The sequence below is a fragment of the Oculina patagonica genome, chromosome 8 (assembly GCF_052425735.1).
Source record: "Oculina patagonica isolate OP01 chromosome 8, crgOcupat, whole genome shotgun sequence".
NCBI lineage: Eukaryota > Metazoa > Cnidaria > Anthozoa > Scleractinia > Oculinidae > Oculina > Oculina patagonica.
This window is the reverse complement of record NC_135765.1, coordinates 30,105,966-30,124,452: the sequence shown is the minus strand read 5'-3', so window position 1 is coordinate 30,124,452 and position 18,487 is coordinate 30,105,966. Positions and strand designations below refer to the sequence as shown.

Below are 18,487 nucleotides of genomic sequence, written 5' to 3'. Positions count from 1 at the left end.
GGTTGTTTTATGCATCCAAAAGTTATACGTTAAGTGAAGGCATTAGATCAAACCATCTGAAGTCAAATTGAAGCGCAAATATCGAGCGATACTTGATCTTTTTTAAACGTTGTAAAAACTGATAAGTTATGCTTGTTCTATTGAAATAAATGTTGTTGCAATCAGAAGTCTCAAAGTCTCAACTAAAAAGCTTGCCTAAATCATGAACCAAAGGAAAACAGGGCGATATTCCTCTCTGCTTCAACAGAATGAACCACACCAGCCGGACTTTCTCAAGGATTGTACTTTCAACCGTGAGAACCAAAGTTTCTGATTGGCCAGTCTGTAATTGCATTAAAGTTAAGTCAACAAAGTCTGTCAACACAGACACTTCGTCTAGGGCTCGTCTAGCTAGCATGCAAATGCAGTTCTACGATTTCGTTGTTGTGCTAAACAAGTTTTCTAGTTAAATGTACAATTATGTAACAGAAATTGTGATGGTAGTTCAATGCTGTTAACGAGGTAAAAAGCCATCAGCTGATAACAAGTTTTAATGGTCTGAAAAATGGAAATCACCAAGTACCTATCCTGTTGGCTTGTATATTCAGTACAAGCTGCTTGTCACGCAATGAAATATTTGCTAGCAAGATCATGAATTGAAGCAATCGTGAGTCTGATAGCACGTACAAACATTCTTTATTTTTTTGCCACTTTCACAACCTGTTCCAAGGTGTTAGGAAAAATTTTCATTCAGCGAAAAAGAAGAAAAATCGAAACGCATTCTTAACGCTATCGTCTTCGACATTTTACCAATTAAAATGCACTGAGAAAATCTTTAAGTTCGTTATTGTAGTACATTCACAATGTTAAAATCTGGCGTAAAACCGTGCCTAAATCGTGCCTAAATCGTGCCTGAACCGTTCCTAAATCGTGCCTGAACCGTGCCTAAATCGTGCCTGAACCGTGCGTAAGTTGTGCATGAACTGTGCCTAAACTGTGCCCAAGCTGTGCCTTAATTGTTTTTTATGCACACAAACCGTGCAATTCGCCGAAGCACGAATATCGTGCACTGGGACGATGTTACGGTCGTGTACACCAGAAGCGTGCGCCAGGCCTGTATTATAATTTCGCTCTTTTAACTTATTATGCTATTTTAACATCTCCTATCTGAATCATTTCTTTAATCGATAGGGGTGGTTCCTTAAACAAATTTATGTCAAGGGTCTCATTGTCTCGAATTTTTCTTTGACGCCTTTTTGAAGTCTCCATTTCTTTTGCAAGGCTAAAAAGGTTTCGGGCTCGCAGAAAAGATTTTAGTGTCGCTGTCTTGCAAAGTCTCGCATTTATCATTCGACACCCTATCATTTAACGTAATTTACTGATTCAGAAGTAAAGTAAGTTTGACTTATAGATCGGTTTTCACTTGAGTGTCAAAAGTAAATTGCGTTTGCTTTGGTTTTGCATTGCTACGTTTAGTGATCGGCTTAAAACTCTCGCGCCACTTTCTCAGCCAATCAGAACGAAAACCAAAACCAATCATGACTCGCTTGTGCACGTTTTCCCGTACTTCGTGCCGGCTACATGTATTTGCTATAAGTTTTGATTGGTTCACTGGATTGTCCGTGTCCTTTGTGATTGGCCGGAGTTATTACTTTGGTTTTGGTTTTACGACACTCAATTGAAACCTGCTCTATGTAAACCATGATAATCATACAATTAACTCTAACGTTTAACAGCCATGCAACCTTCACTTTATTTTCTAATAACAAGTAATTCATGGTAAATTATTTTCAGGGAGTCAAGAAGAAAAACGCCAGTTGCGGTTTCACTCAGAGATAATGAGCGATTGTTCAGTGATGGAGCCTTGACAACGGTGGGTGTTTTAAGTATTTTATGAAACATGTTTTAGAACCCAGGTGTTTTATTAGTTTCAGGTACAAGGGGAATCCCTAATGATTATCAGATACAATTTAAACTCATCAACAATAGATGAGCTTGGGCGTTGGTGCCTGAAGGTTGGTGGAGCCTGGCGATGCACAGCAGGGAAGGAGGTATCCATGGTAACCCTGAAGCGGCCACCACCCACCTAGGCACCGTCACACTGAAGGACTCAGTGGAATACTTACCAACCTACCACGAGGCTCTAAGACCTACCTGAGGGAGGGTGGGCCGGGCAAAAATAGCGAGGCTTGCGAGCAACTGTGCTAGCGAAAAGAGCTTGCGAATGATTGCGAGCAACACGCTGCTTGAAATGTCATGAAGAGCCCCTGCGAAGGCCCTGGGGCCACCCCGAGCTCTAAAGGGCCAGCGGTAACTGCCTACTGCGTATAGGCGTCACAGAGTGCCCCAGCGAACCGCCAAGGTTGCAGGCGGGCTTCGTGCATCCAAAGGTTCCTGCGAGAGCATTGCTTCGAGGTTAACTTAGCCTAAATTACATTTAGCCACATGTAAAGACAGTTTTACGTGAAGTGAAATACCAAATAATGTTTACCATATGTTATAATTTTTATAAAAACTAACTGTTTATTCTGAGATTTCTTTTATGTTTTATCTAACTTTTGACACTGTCCTTCATTTGCAGTCTGTGAAGTATCCAAAGTCATCTTATATTTACGTCCAGGATGTTCTCGGTAAAAAGTTTAACAATCCACTGGTACAACAATACAAACAAAGGTACGTGTTACATGCTCAATCACTCCAGATCCTGTATGATTACAGAGTGAAGAAATTGGGCTCCACTTACCGGTAGTCCTTTTACCATTTCTTATCAACAGCAGCATGCAAAGAAGTTAGTGTCCACTAGCCTTTGGCTAATGGATTTTGTGGTCGTGCTAGTGGACTCAATTCTAAAAAAATGGTGAACGCAATCCTTCACTTGCTTAACGGGCAAGTTAAGCATCATAATCATCATGCTTACCAGATTTTTTTTTGGACTAGTGAAAATGGCTTTTGGGCTAGTACATCCTGGTTACAAGCTGGAAAATTAATTTATTTTGCACTCTTAAAGCTGATTTCCAGTCCGTACTGCGCAGACGCGGGGTTTGTTTTTGTTTTTGTTTTGAATTCGTTGAAACGTTACACTTTGGTGACAGCATACATGAGGTTTTTTAGTCCGCCATTACAGTTTTTTTCGTTCAAGAATTTCCGATGAGCTGAAACGTCGGTTTGAAATAGCGTCAAGGTTCTTCTACTCGTTATTATTGTTTTGCAAGGATACCTGGCGTTAATAATGAAGACAAAGGTAAGTTTGTCGCGGAATTTTTAGTTTTGCTTGTAAACATTCCTCCTTATGTGAGGCTCACATAAACATTGCAGCCGAGATTGTGCAGTACGGACTGGAATTCATCTTTAACAGTCATCTGAAATCATAGAAATATGTATAACAGAAAACTGAACTGAAATCCAAGTCGTTTCCTTTCAAAGTTGAGCACTGCAATTTTTAACCATATTTCTCAAACTCCCCAATTTTTTGAACCAATTTTCATGTTGCTTTAATTTGCAGTTTTAGAAATTGAGAATCCACTTCAGTTACTAAGGCAGGATTGTACAGTTGAAATGACTTGTGAGAAGTTATGCCAATGTAGCTGCTAGGCGTTTGTCACTTACATTCAGCTATTATTCTTTGTTAGATTTCCATGGTATGATCTTGAGGAAGATAAAGAGACAGGTATGTAAGACCGGCCTTCTGTACTTAACTTTTTACAGTGACTAAATTGACTTGGCTTTTTTTTGACAATTTTTTTGGTGTTAATAAGGTAAAGCCTGCTGTCGAGCCAAGGGGCTCAACAGGCCACAGCTTCTCCCGGTTTCAGAAGCATAAAGCGACTAGAAGTATTTCTACTCCCCTCTGAATGGGATGTTAGTCCATTGCAGGGATACCCCCAGCATTACATTCATCAGTACCCATTTATACACCTTGATGGAGAGATGCCCAGGGGGGGAGGGGGGGGCACTCAAAAAATGTTTTATACGGGGAGGATCCGCCCCAAGCTTTTACCCCTTACTCTTTTATAATTATACCATTTTCACAGAAATTGTACCCCTTTCATATACCTAAAAGACATGGCATAGACTTAGGACGTTTCCTTGTCATTTTTATGTTGCGCTTTATAAATTAAAATAATACAGCCATAAAGTGTGTCTGTTCAAAATATTTTCATTCAAGGCCCTTTTAAAAACCTAAATGACGGATTTACATACCCTTTCATATACCTAAACTTGTGAAATCCCTACCCTTTTATTTACCTGAGGCCTGAAAAAGGTACCCCTTTCGGGCAGAGCCTCCCCGTATAGGCCATTATATGGAGTACCCCCCCCCCCCCGGGAGAGATGCACTGTGAAAGTTAAGTGTCTTGCACAGAAACAATCAGGGTTGCAAATAATAGTTGGTCATCAGACATTGGCCGACCAAAATATGCTCGTGAATGGTCAAGGAAATCCCAAGTGTGGTCAGACATGATGTCCGGACAATTCTTTGATCATAAATCATTTTATGGTAACAATGAATAAAATTCACCCTTTTGTTTTTTTCCGTGGTGATGTCCTACCATAAATTTGTTTTGTCTGACCAAGATGGTGTCTAGGACATAAAGTTAAAAAATTATTTGCAGCCCTGACCATTTGATTCCAATTCCTATCCAAATAAAGGTCACAGAGGTGTGGATACAAAATGTTATAAAATAAAATTTTATATTTCTTTTCTTTTCCCAGGAACTGTTATTTACAGACACGATAGTGAGACAACCTTTACTCCAGAGGAAATTCTTGGCATGGTACTAAATCATTCTAGAATCATTGCTGAACAATTTGCTGGTGAGTCTCTTTGTCAAGTTGTTCCCTCTTCAAATTTCCTTTACATTGTTGTCTACATTGTACAGATACATTTATGTTCTGAAAGTAACATGCCCCCTTGCCACCTTCTCAGACGTCATGCATCTTATCAGAAGGGGGGAGGGGAGACAGCCGCGGGAGCGGGGGGATGGGAGCGGGGGCCCCGGGCACAAAAAAAAAAAAGAAGGAAGAAAAGAAGAGAAAAAAAAGAAAAAGAGAAAAAAAAAAAATTGGGGGAAAAGAAAAAAAAATATAGAGAAAAAAATTGGGAAAAGAGAAAAAAAAAAATAACTGGATAAAACCCTGTTATATAGTCACTTTTCAAACAGTTAAAATGGACATTTACGGTGGCACAACCTTTTTCAGTTGCTGCACTAAAATAATGGAACTTAATTCATACCCCAGGATTAAGAATGCAAAGACTGGACTGTTATAAAACTAAGCTAAAGATTGTTTTTTTCTTTTTAAGAAAGCATTCTCATTTAAGTAAGTTTATTGTACTTATAGTATTGAGTTTTATTAGGTGTTATTTTAGGTTTTGTTTTTAAATTAATTTTTTTGTTTTATTTTAAAATTGTTGTGAGGCACATTGGGTCTAGGACAATGCCCCATAAAAATATTAATATATATGGACTAAAAAAATTGTATTTAAACTAATAAATAGACTACAGTCGAAGCTCTCTTAACTGACACTCTCGTAAGCGGACAGCTCTACTTACAGCCACCTTGTTAGAAACCCTGTTTTTACTCCCATACAAACTCTGTATTTTTACATTCTCGTAAGCGGACATTCCCGTAAGCGATGGCGGACACTTTCCGAGATTACGACTTAGACTTTTTCTCTATTTTTTAAGCTCCCGTAAGTGGACACTGCAAAGAAAATCATATAAAAAACCTCTGTATCTTGTATTAATCAATCAACTTCACATCACCGTTCGTCACAATGATTTTACTGTAATTACAGTACCATATTTCAGTGTTTGTTTTGTCGTCATCCACGTCCAGTTACATTTTGAAACACCACTAACATGCATATTACCATTATGTTAGCTGGGCAAGCTCCTGTAAGCGGCCATCTATCCCCTACACCTCTAGTGGCCCCTAACAAGAACCATTCTCGTAAGCGGCCAGCTCCAGTTGCGGACACTTTTTTCGTGTCCCGAGGGTGTCCGCTTATGCATGAGAGCTTCAACTGTATTATGGCTGTTTCACTTGAGACTTGTCTCATTTGTTTTTAGTCTTCTTGTTTCTTGTAAGAGGCCATAAAAACTGAAAAGTGTGACTTTATGTGATACTGTTAGAACATGCAGTTATGTGTATTGTCACTGGCTGCAGCCCACATTTTAAAATAAAGCTTCTGCATCTTAGAAATACAAATTCTTTGCCATTTTACTACAATAATGCACCTATCAATGTTAAGCCAGAGGGGTGGGGGGGGGGGGCAGGGCTAACCACGGGAATTTGATTGTGAGGTCGGTCCCCTGCAACAAGATTTGAAGGACATCTGACCACCTTCCCTTGCTCCCAGGCAGGGATTTTGACCAATTATTTTGTGCTGGGGGTGGGAAATTTGCCTTTTTTTTTAAAGGAGAAGTTCACTCCAGAATGATCATTTATTTTCTTTACGCCAATAAAAAGTTTATACAAAGATATGTTATTTACCAAAATTTCAGCCTCCAACGTGCGCGATAACCCTACGAAATCTTTCTTTGAAGTAGCCCAAACTTACAACTGAACGCCGCCATCTTGGAGCTGGTAGTGTATGCGTGACGTCAAAGAGCTCAGCCTGAAGTTTGGCGGGGAAATTTAAATACTCGAAACTCCTTACTTCTTTGTATTGGCTTTTGTTTGTCAAAATCCTTTTGTGCACACCATTTTCTCACAGAGCTTCCAACTTTCCCTCTTCCGATATTTAAAAGAAAATGCTAACGACAAAAATATTTGTGTGTTCCAAATGTGGAAGACTGCTCATTCGTCGTCTCCTCTGAAAATCCACAAAAATAAAACCCGAACCATTTTTAATCTCCTTCTATAACTCCCTTCAAACGACATGCAAGCGAAAGGAGGCGAAGAGTAGGAAAGAATGGAGGTTAGCCATTTTGCTTAATGTGTTTTCTATCAAACACCTCCAGCGTTTTTTCAACTTGGGGTCCGTGTTTAACGAGTGCACTTTCCCGACTCTCGCTCATCTCTTTCTCGGTACCTCAATCCCTCTCTCTTTTACACTCCATCCTATTCCCACTTCCTCCTTAACTTTTCTCACCTCAAACCGACCCCGATCACTCCCCGCTGTTAAATAATTGACCCGACTATACGGCCGGATTCTACCCTCTCACGCCGGCCAAAAAAATACTTAATTCAAATTCAAAAAAAAAAGCTGAGTTTGTACTGGGGTCTGAATAGAAGGAGAAAAAGAAAGAAAAAGAAAAAAGAAAGATCTATCTTCTTATATAAGAGGCGACCTTTATTTAGTTCTCGGTTGATCCTCCTAATAATAAATGAAGTGTGTGGGATTAGTGGAGACTGTTCCTCTCCCGTTATTACACAATTTGTGTTCTTGGAGTTCTTTTGTTTTTTTAGTATGGCGAATTATTTGCATCTTTATATTTTGACAAAGCCACTACAAGAAAGGAGTTTCGAATTAATTTCCCGCTAAACTTCAGGCTTGAGCTCTTTACGTCACATACTTACCGGGTCCAAAATGGCGGTGTTCAGTTGTCGAGTTTTGGGCTACTTCAAAAAACTAGGGTTAAGCGCACGTTGGAGGCTGAAATTTTGGTGAATAACATATCTATTATAAACTTTTTATTGCGAAAGAAAATAAATGACCATTCTGGAGTGAACTTCTCCTTTAAAGAAAATATCAAAATCCCCACCCCATGCCCCCCCCCCCCCCCACCTTCAGGCTTAACATTGGTAGGTGCATAATATTTTGCAAGACTTGTTTAATTGGATATGTTTGCTAACTGCCAATAAACTCTTTACACTTTTTCAGATCATCCTATGAAAGATGTCGTCATTACAGTTCCTTCCTTTTTCAACCAAGCTGAACGGCGATCTGTAATACGGTGAGTTAACATCATTAATTAGAGTTCCTGCCCTAGTTCAAACCCTGCATGCTACATGTACACAATTTTTTATTTTCTTGCCAAGAATTGCACAGTTTATATTCATTGATTGGTTCTTGTTTGTTGTTTACAGAGCTGCAAAGCTGGTCGGGTTAAATGTGCTGCAGTTGATGAATGAAAACACAGCAGGTTGGTATTCATTGCCTACAGAGCCAGCTTATACAGATTCATAAACAGAACCTCATGAAAGAATTGCTCAAGAGCTTTCATTTGAATGGTCACACACTAGGATTTCATCCACAGACATTAAAAACCCACCTTGTACAGCATAATAAACAGTACCACATTAAAGTACTTCACAGAGCTTGGTCATACACCAGGGTTTTATCCACAGACCCATCTTGTACAGCATGACAGGAAGGGGCAAAAAGATAGGGGAGGTAGACAGAGGGGGCTTTTCAAGGACAACCCTCCAAGTTAAACCATTTTAGTCGCCATGGTAACTAATTTGGAGCTGCAACTAAATTGGAACCAAAGTCACCAGCCTGGCGACTAATTTTTCACTGGCGACCAAACTTGGGCAGTCTGTGACAAAATGGTCACTAAAGGAAAAAGATACACTTGGAGGGTTGAAGAGAGGCAAATCAAAAATTTTCACCAAAATTAAAAGCAGCAATTTTTTGAATGGGGCAATTAATGAAGGAATGCTTATTACTCAAAGAAATGTGGAATACAATCAGTCAGTATGCTTTGTTCTATCTTATGTCATGTTGCTTTTGTTTTAGTTGCACTTCATTATGGTGTGTTCCGTCGTGCATCTTTCAACAACACTGAGAGAGTAAGTATTTAGTTGACCATTGGAATATCACTCAATCCAATATCTTTTGAAGCAGTGATATAATATTTCATACACGCGAGGCAGTGGTTCGTTGCATTTCCAAACACCGAGACGAGAGTTAAAAATATGATGTGAAGCAGAATGTTTTTGATGAAATTTGAGGTGTGCAAGGAAACCTTGTCTTGATATCGAAGGTGTGCATGAAAGGATTAATTAGTTTTTCTGTCAAATGGTGTGTATAAAAGGGTAATGCTTTGGACCTCAAGGCAGAACCTCCCTGCACAAAATATTTTAAATATTACCTGGATAATCTTAAAAAACTCTGACCTATTTAAAAGAGATTGTTATATTATTCAATTGACAATAATCATCTGTTTTTTTTTTGTAACAGTTTATCATGTTCTATGACATGGGAGCAACAAGCACAGTGGCCACCATTGTGGGTAAGTTTTGTTATGTTGTCAGTTAGTGGACTGCTTTATGCAGTGTTTTTTGAAAGTTATGACATGTTTACTTTCATAATAATATTTTTATTTTAACCCTGACAATAAATTTTTAAAAATAGATTAAAATGTTGTATGTTTTTATTCATGGTCATGTTTTATGGCCAACAAATTTTGTTAGTTTTGATAAGTTGGCAACAGGACTTTGTGTCATCAAATTCTGTCTGCATTAATTTTGTGCTCATAATGGCTGTTTTAATACTAGAGTCATGCTACCCATCTGGACAAGCTTTGGCAAATATTTTCTAGTTCGTCTGGTTATTTGTCTCTTGTATAAAGACGGGCATAAGACAAGTTTAACCGTCTGGACGAGCTACCTTTTGAAATGCATCTTGAAAGACGAATAATGAAAGATTGCTCTTCTAGACGCGTTACACGTCTTGTGCCCGTCTTTATACTAGAGAGGCATAACCAGACAAACTACAAAATGTTTGACGAAGCTTGTCTAGACAGGTAAATTAGATGGCCAATTATTTGGAATGCCAAATACCTTTGAATTGTACTCCACTCGTCCAAACTTACATCGTCCCGATAACTCGCCCTCAGTAACTCAAACTCCCGCTAACTCGAACCTTTTTCGATTCCCCTTCAGGTCATTTTCTTACTAATATTACCCTCGATAACTCGCTCCCGATATCTCGAACCTTTTTCGATTTCCCTTGAAGGCGAGTATCGGGTTCGACTGTACTAATATTATCCTGACTTATACTACCATACTCCCTTTCCTCCTCCTCCACTGACGACACTGCTTAGTGACCTTGAACCAATTAATATGTTCCTGTATGTGTGACCCTTCTTTCCTTCAGCGATTTCACACAATTACAGCAAGGCGCCCAAAAGTGTGACCACCTTTAATTAATTCACATTCTTTCGTGCAACCACCATCCAATCAGAAGTCAACTGGAACCTTGGCTTCTGATTGGATGGTGGTTGCACGAAAGAATGCGAATTAATTAAAGGTGGTCACACTTTTGGGCGCCTTGCTGTAAGGCTCAGTACTTACAAACCATGTTCTGTGCTTCTTGTGCAGGTTATAGTACAGTAAAAACCAAGGACAGAGGTATCACAGAAACAGCTCCTCAACTGGTTGTTAAGGGAGTTGGGTGAGTGAAGGATTTATATATTACTCAGTTTATCAACCTCAGTGCCTGCTCCCATATCTACCTGCCCCGCGGCTTGTCTGTCTGTCCTTCCCTCCGTCTGTCTATCTATTTATTTGATGTAGTTATAACAAAGACAATTTTATCAAGCCCCCACTCTTAAAGCCCCCTCCCTCCCTCACTGGACGTTCATTATTTGTTCACTCTATTATTGGTAGATAATAAATCATTCATGACAGTTTATGAGCAAGAAAATAAAGCATTTTTAAGCTTTTAAAGCTATTCATCCAACACGTTTAGCAATGAGTCTCTCTCCTCTCCAAAAGTTTTAAAAAGAAATAAGCCCTTGGGAGAATGGTAGGTCTTAATAAAGATTTCAGATGTGTCAGTATCAAACTTGAAATGTAATGCCTGATTCCCTCTATGGCGTGCCCCTGCAGGGAATCATGGTAGCTGTATTCATTGTTGCTGAATGGTTTGATGAATACAATTACTATGATTCCCTGCAGGCGCATGCATGCCATAGAAGGGATCAGGCATTGATCTGCAATGGTGCTGTGTAATGTTTGCAAGCTAATTATTATATTAAAAACTGCAATCATAGGTTTGATCGCACTCTGGGAGGTCATGCTATGGAAATGCTTATGAGAGATCATCTTGTAAAACTATTTAAGGTATGTTTAATGTGATAGAGCAATTTTCAATTAAGTGTCGAAAGTAATTAGCATTTACTTTGGTTTAAAAAACTTGCGCCACTTTCCCAGCCAATCAGAAGTAAAACTAAAACCAATCGTTAATCGCATGCAACTGTTTTCCCGCGCTTCGCACCAGCTACATGTATTTGCTTTGAGTTTTGATTAGTTCACTGGATTGTCTGTGTCCTTCGTGATTGGCTAGAGTAATTACCGGTACTTTGGTTTGGGTTCACGATACTCAATTGAAAACTGCTCTATGCGGTCATTATCAGATAAATCAAAGCAATAATGGTAACATTCAAAAACAAATCAACTTTTAAGATATTTAGTCAGTGACACAAAATACTCCGAAAAACTCCGTGTGTTCTACCAACAAAAGTCAGCCTGTGAGCCTGGTGAGCATTGTTGAATTAAGTTTTACCTTATGATGTAGAGCTTGTGCTTGTACCAGTCGTGATTGACTTCTGTCAGTGTTTAAGTAGTGAAGTGAAGTGAAGTGAATACTTTATTTACCCTCGGATTGTAGAGTAGCTTTTAACATAGCTAATATCTCCGAGCATTTCAACAGTACAACGGCACAATGGGCAAAGACCAGACCACAACACCGGGAACTCCATGCCTTACTCTTTACGATAAGTGTGTGGGTTCTTTTACGTCCCCTGCTGACCATAACACTGAAGATGCAGGAGACAGGACCTACGGTTTATCGTCCTTATCCGAGAAGACTAGAATATCTAACCATTTGCAGTTGTTATTGCAAAGGCAGCATATTCTCCTCAGTTATTTTAAGACCCCGAGTGTTGGTCCGGTCTGGGAGTCGAACCCGAGACCTCCCGCACGGTAGTCCGGCGCTCTACCAAATGAGCTAACCGGTCGGCGGTTAAACCCTCACGCTTTGTGGGCAATACTAGTAGCGACAGTATTAACAGCCACATGCTTTAATCCTGGACTTGTGCTTTTGAGTATTGTAAATTACACAAACCAATGTCTACCGGTATATTAGAATATCAATTAATAGAATTAATCTGCCGCTTATTTTTCAGGAGAAAAACAAGCCACAAGGTGACGTCACCCAGTCTCCACGTGCCATGGCAAAATTTCTCAAAGAAGCTGCAAGAGTAAAACAAGTGTTGAGTGCTAACTCAGAGATTTTTGCACAGGTTAGCTTTGCACTTATATAGCTCTTTATATTGAGTAGCTTCTCTTGCCAGCTGAAGGATTGACTAGCTGGCCAACATGCTGGCTGGCTGTAGTCGTTTCGTCAGAATAAAGAAAATTAAAGAGGCCAGTTGGTACTGAAACTGTGACAGCCATTTGAGTTCACTCTTTGGCTTATTAACTGACAGATGGATAGACTCTGATTGGCTGGTGGTTGGCTGAGAAAGACCAACCAACTGACCCACCAACCAACCAATCAGCTTACAGGATGGCTGGCTGTCCAACTGACTGACATGTCTGACTCAGTGGCCATCCAATGAACCAGGCAAATGACTGACCGGCCATTCAGCTGGCTGATGGACTGACTAACTGATTGACTGCATAACTGATGGATGGGTGGAGTGAACAACTGACTGACTGGCTAACTGGTTTATTGGGTGATTGACTAATTGATAGGTGGATGGACAGACAGACAGATTGGCAGGCTGAATAGAACGACTGTGTGTTTGACCTTGATGTGAATGCAAAATGTGTGCAAAATTAAAGTCAAAATTATGCAAAAGTTATCTTTGTACACAGATCAGGGCTGCAAATAACATTCGGTCATTGGACATTGGCCGACCAAAATTTGCTCATGTCCAACGAAATCACAATTGTGGTCAGACATGATGTCCGGGCAGTTTTTGATACGTAAATCATATTACGGCAACAATAAATAAAATCTGTCCGACCACAATTTTGTTTTGTCCGACCAAGGTGGTGTCTTAGCATCCTCGGAGACCCAGGGGCAGTTAGTGGGGGCGGGGGAAAGTCTATACGGGCGGAAAATAAAAATCGGCGAGAAAAGTCAAGAGCGAAAGGAATAGCTATTTCTTTCGCTCTTGACTTTTCTTCGCCGATTTTTTTTTTTCGCCCGTATAGACTTTCCCCCGCCCCCACTAACTGTCCCTGCATGGGTCTCCGAGGATGGTGTCTTAGTAGGACATATGTGCTTTCAAGTGAAATAATTATTTGCAGCCCTGCTAGATAGAACTATTTTAATTTTTTTTAAAATGTGACATTTATCTTTAAAACTAATGTAAATTTCAAGAGGATACATTAATTTAGGGTGTTTGGCCTTGATGTGAATGCAAAATTAATCTTAAATACCGGTATATGCAAAAATTATCTACACACAGATATAATTTTTAAAATCGTGATATTAAATTTTATCTGTTAAATGTAGATTGAGGGTGCATTTGAAGAAAAGGACTTCCGTGCAAAGGTTACACGTGAAGAATTTGAACAGATGTGTGCTGATTTATTGAAGAGAGTCCCAGGCCCTGTGGAACATGCCCTGAAATCTTCATCCATTACATTGGTAAGAGAAAAATATAATAGTTAAAAGGCAGTCTGTGTAAAAACTGATAGTATAATTTTCAATGGAGATGAAAATGTTCTTTTATTTTCTCTATATAAAAGTCAAACATGATAAACTCTGAACCTCTGGCATTGTGAGACAATGTAGTTTTGGCACTGAAAGCTTGTGTTTATGTGGAAATTTATATTTGTTTTAAGCATTGAATTAACTAGTTACCGCCGCCTGGTTAGCTCAATTGGTAGAGCGCCGGACTGCTGTGTGGGAGGTTGTGGGTTCGAACCCCAGACCGGACCAACACTCAGGGTCTTAAAATAACTGAGGAGAATGTGCTGCCTTTGTAATTACATCTGCAAATGGTTAGACATTCTAGTCTTCTCGGAAAAGGACGATAAACCATAGGTCCCGTCTCCTGTATCTTCAGTCTTGTTACAGGGGACGTTAAAGAACCCACACACTATTTGCAAAGAGTAGGGCACGAAGCTCCCGGTGTTGTGGTCTGGTGTGTAAAGCCCATTTGAAGGTATGGAAAATGCGCTATATAAATGCATTATCATCATCATTATCATTATGTATAAAAATCAGTGGTGATTTTTTATTCACTTTCCTGTTAGTGCCATGTAGACAATAGGTGAGGTCTCCATAAAAATTCTGATTTCATTTTCGTCAATGCATTTAGAAAGTAACATTTAACCCTGCCATAGATTAAAAACAGACCAAATATCAGACATTGAAATACTGATTTAAGGACATTTTTAAAGGTGTTTGACATGAACTGTCAGTCCTGGTTATAATGTACACTGTAAGCAATGTTGTTCTTCCAGGATGAAATTGAAAGTGTTATTCTTGTGGGTGGAGGAACACGAGTACCAAAGGTTCAAGAAATACTTCTGAAAGCTGTTAAAAAGTAAGTTGCAACTACCTAGTGCTTCAGGAAACTAATTAAAAAAACCATTAATAAAATACTACCTTCTCAAAAAATAACCCCTCCCCCACCAAACCCCTCCCTTCTAAAATTACCTGACAAAGTCCATATGCCCATGGCCTAACATTTAATTACATTTGAAAATAAGCCTACCTGAAGGGGCCCTTTGGAAAAAAATCCCTGGGCTCAACTTTTTAGAAATTTACAGTTTGTGACCTATATTGAAGTGGTGTGTGGCTTAAATCTAGTTGTCTCTTAGAACTACTGTGTTGCAGTAATTAAATTTACTGAATGAAGAAAACAATGATAGCTTTGGTGTAGACAATTTATATTCACCTTACTAGGTATAAATATTGTGATAATTAGATATGCAAAAATTTGATGATTTGATTTTTTATTTTAGGTCTGAACTTGGAAAAAATGTGAACACAGATGAAGCTGCTGCGCTGGGTAAGAAATTAAATATCGTGGATTTGTTGAATTCTTCATCCTATCTACCTCTGCACGTATTGCAGACCTATTAGTTGAGATAATGTTGTTCACTTTAGTTAGTGAAAGATCACGCTGTTAACAGAAATTTATTATAATTAGGACTGGTACAAATGGCTAGAATTAACATCTTAACATTACAGTAAAAACCCGTGTGTAAGAACCTACTTTTTCAGAGTTTGGTAAAAGAGGTTCTTGTATTATGGGTACTTATTGACAGTTTAGGCTAAGTAGGTTCTTAATTAGATTCTTAATTTCTACAGAGTAGACATTGTTGTTGATTATCAGAAAACAGTATAAAATCTGGTCTGTTCTTTATTCTACATATTTATTAATGTACCCATGTTGCCAAAAGTCCAACAATGTTAATTGATCAATGATACAGTACCTTATGTAACATCACCTTTTTACATATAAGAACCTGTTGGAATTTATTTGGCTAAACAGGTTGCAGGTTCTTATATTTTGGGGTATTAAAAAAGCAAATTTCTGCCAGAAGGTTCTTAAATCCCTAGGTTCTTACACGCAGGTTTTTTACTGTATCATAAGAAATACTTGTTGAAATTGAAAAGTTTAAAAGTCGAAATTAGAGTGGGGAAAACTGTGTATGACATGGAAAAGAACTGTAAATTAAAGGGTCTGGTGGACCTCTTGGAAGTAGTTTTCTTTTCCTTTTTTACATTTATTCTTAGTTATGCCTTGTATCACCATATTTAGGTGCTGTATACCAAGCTGCAAATCTGGGAAAAGGATTTAAAGTGAAGAAATTCCTGGTGAAGGATGCTAATGTGTACCCAATTCAGGTTTGTGTTCTTTATTTAAAGTTGGCACTGCAGTAACCCTGGCTGGGATTACTGCAATGTGTTAGAGCGGTTTTCACTTGAGTGTCGAAAGTAAATTGTATTTGCTTTGGTTTTGCATTGCTACGCGTAGTGATTGATTAAAAAAAACTCGCGCCACTTTCTCAGCCAATCAGGAGTAAAACCAAAACCAATCGTGACTCGCTCGCGCACGTTTTCCTGCGCTTTGTGCCAGCTACATGTATTTGCTTCGAGTTTTGATTGGTTTACTGGATTGTCTGTGTACTTTGTGATTGGCCAGAGTAATTACTTTGGTTTTGGTTTTACGATACTCAATTGAAAACTGCTCTATACTCAGTTGTGTAAATGGGAACCAGCCAATTTAATGCTGGAGTAACTGTTGTGGTTTAATTTTCATCTTGGTTCATTTTTTTCAAACCAGTTTAGGGACCATTCATTTTTTAGAAGGGGGGAGGGCCGGAGGAATCTTGGGGGGGGTCACTAATTTTTTACAGTGGCAAAAGGGGAGGGTCATCGTTATTTTCGTTTTTGAAAAGGGGGGTCGCATAGAAAAACACTGCATTTAATCCAAATCAAAATCTTTTATTTTCAATAAATATTAAGTGATATAAAATGTGACAGGCCAAGCACGACTCCCGCTGGTTGCTAAATGTTAGCCTTCAGTTTGTTAACGGATGATTTGATTAACGCTAGCGCTCTCTATTTGATTTGATTAACGCTTTCAGTGATGATCTTTATGCCATTGTGTTTGCTAGCTCTGTGGCATATTTTGTTAGGTTTATCGGCTCATGTTTGTTGAAAGATTCTTAAAAGCCTTTAAAGGAATGTTGTAGTCTATATTGTGTATCGGATCAGTGGATTTCTAACTGTCAACTCGTATTCTAAAGTGGCGGTTAGTTCGTAGGATAACGTTTCGTTACCACAGTTGCGAGGGTCTATAAAGTTCCGAGTCTTTTGAAGGCTACTGCAGTCTCTAAACATTGAGAGCAATGGTTTCTTTGAGTTGTTTTTAAGCTCCCTTAGTTTGAGTTGTTGTGATTTGCGCTCTGGGAGCTATAAAAGACATAAAACTTTACCTCCATTATTGTTGATCTGTTTTGTTGCGTTACTTGCATCCACCAAATAATCTATGGCAGTTTGATTACTGCGTTTGAAGTCTCTAGTATGCCGCAACCATCTCTTCTGTCAAATGTTTTATCTAAAGATCAGTTTCGGTCCTTCAGTGGACCTCATCAGATACTCCTGTCAAAGTCTCATTGAATGATTTGAAATCAATCGATGCCGATGTACTTGTCTGCAGGATCGAAAATTCTGGTTTTTAATTGGCTACGTAAATGGACAATTGTGTTAATGTAGTTTTGATTCGTGCCTAAGTGTGTTTGTTTATAAGGCTATTTTTCGCATTTTTGACCGTTAAAGGTCACTTCTGATGCTAAAGAGTACGAGGTAGTGTTCCACATAATGGAGAAGGGCTTCAATCGTGTATGCACGGCGTGCGTTTGACTGTAGCATAGATTTTTTTGCGATCAAGAAATCTTGTGCAACACAGCGGAATGGAGCTCTGTCAAAAAAAGAGGTGATCTGATTTTTTTTGAGGTGCTGTGTGTGTGTGTGTGTGTGGGGGGGGGGTCGCTTTAATACTGCACTTTAGGGGAGGGCCTTCATTTTTACTCTACTATAGGGGGAGGGCCAAAAGTTTCAACTGAATACACACAGGGATTCCTCCGGCCCTCCCCCCTTCTAAAAAATGAATGGTCCCTTATTTTTTCGAACCAGTTCAATTTTTTTCAGCCAGTGTCAACTTTTTGAAGTATTTGTCAGTTTTAACCATGCCTGGCTACAAACCAGATATTTTTAAATAGACCGTTCTTAGTTCAGAACTTATATAGTTTGTTACCTGTGTTTGTTTGTTTTCTATTTTATCAACCTGTTTGTTTCTCGTTGCAGGTGTCGTTTGACCGCGTTAACAAGGCTGAGGATGGAACGGAGAGTGTGAAACATGTGAAGCGTATGTTGTACCACCGAATGAATGTCGTTCCACAGAAGAAAGTGATGACATTCAACAGGCATACGGATGACTTTCAATTCCATGCTAGTTACACTGAGTTGGATTTCTTGACTGAGGAGGAGAAAAGGTAAGGATTCTTACTGCATTCTGTTAAAGTCTGTTTCAGGTTTTGAATTTACTTTTAGCAACAAAGAATAATTAACCTTAGTTTGTTTGGATAGGTGATGAAACAAAGCATACAAATGACTGAGAATGCTATATGGTGTGAATGCACGGGCAAAGTCGGGATCTAACGGCTACCACAGATTTGTTTCCCCCCCCCCCTCCTTTTATGCCATTTTGTTGTTCTTCTTGTTGTTCTTCTTGTTGTCTTTATTATTGTGTTACCTGATCCTGCGTCATGCATGGTAAATATGTGGAACAGTGACATTTATTCCAATTTTGCATTCGTACTTTCCTACCTAGTACAGTACTTTTAGCTTTTGAGACCCCACCCCCTAGGTTATTTCCAGTGAACTTTCAGGGGGTGGGCGTGGATATTTTGTAAACTTGGTACTATATAAAATTTTGCATGCCCTTTCTGGTTATATATTTTAATTCCATGGAATTTGTTTTAAAATTCAAAATATGTAAGCAAACAAAGGTTGTTGTATAAAAATTAATGGCCTAGATACTTTCTATTTGTATATTGGAGCCTGCTTACTGGAGCCTGCTGA

At 39.0% G+C, this 18,487-nt stretch overlaps 1 protein-coding gene across 1 annotated transcript in view; it reads left to right on the top strand.

Annotated features, from left to right (window-relative positions):
* Positions 1 to 18,487, top strand: part of LOC144664465 (hypoxia up-regulated protein 1-like) — a 44,239-nt gene that overhangs the window by 11,380 nt on the left and 14,372 nt on the right. Inside the window, exons 5-20 of the mRNA XM_078525611.1 lie at positions 1,774 to 1,852; positions 2,561 to 2,652; positions 3,609 to 3,646; positions 4,690 to 4,791; positions 7,805 to 7,877; positions 8,011 to 8,066; positions 8,663 to 8,715; positions 9,107 to 9,158; positions 10,249 to 10,321; positions 10,923 to 10,992; positions 12,057 to 12,173; positions 13,397 to 13,531; positions 14,353 to 14,435; positions 14,857 to 14,903; positions 15,660 to 15,745; positions 17,711 to 17,898. Of these exons, the coding sequence (XP_078381737.1) occupies positions 1,774 to 1,852; positions 2,561 to 2,652; positions 3,609 to 3,646; positions 4,690 to 4,791; positions 7,805 to 7,877; positions 8,011 to 8,066; positions 8,663 to 8,715; positions 9,107 to 9,158; positions 10,249 to 10,321; positions 10,923 to 10,992; positions 12,057 to 12,173; positions 13,397 to 13,531; positions 14,353 to 14,435; positions 14,857 to 14,903; positions 15,660 to 15,745; positions 17,711 to 17,898 (1,344 nt within the window). The remainder of the gene's footprint in view (positions 1 to 1,773; positions 1,853 to 2,560; positions 2,653 to 3,608; positions 3,647 to 4,689; positions 4,792 to 7,804; positions 7,878 to 8,010; positions 8,067 to 8,662; positions 8,716 to 9,106; positions 9,159 to 10,248; positions 10,322 to 10,922; positions 10,993 to 12,056; positions 12,174 to 13,396; positions 13,532 to 14,352; positions 14,436 to 14,856; positions 14,904 to 15,659; positions 15,746 to 17,710; positions 17,899 to 18,487) is intronic.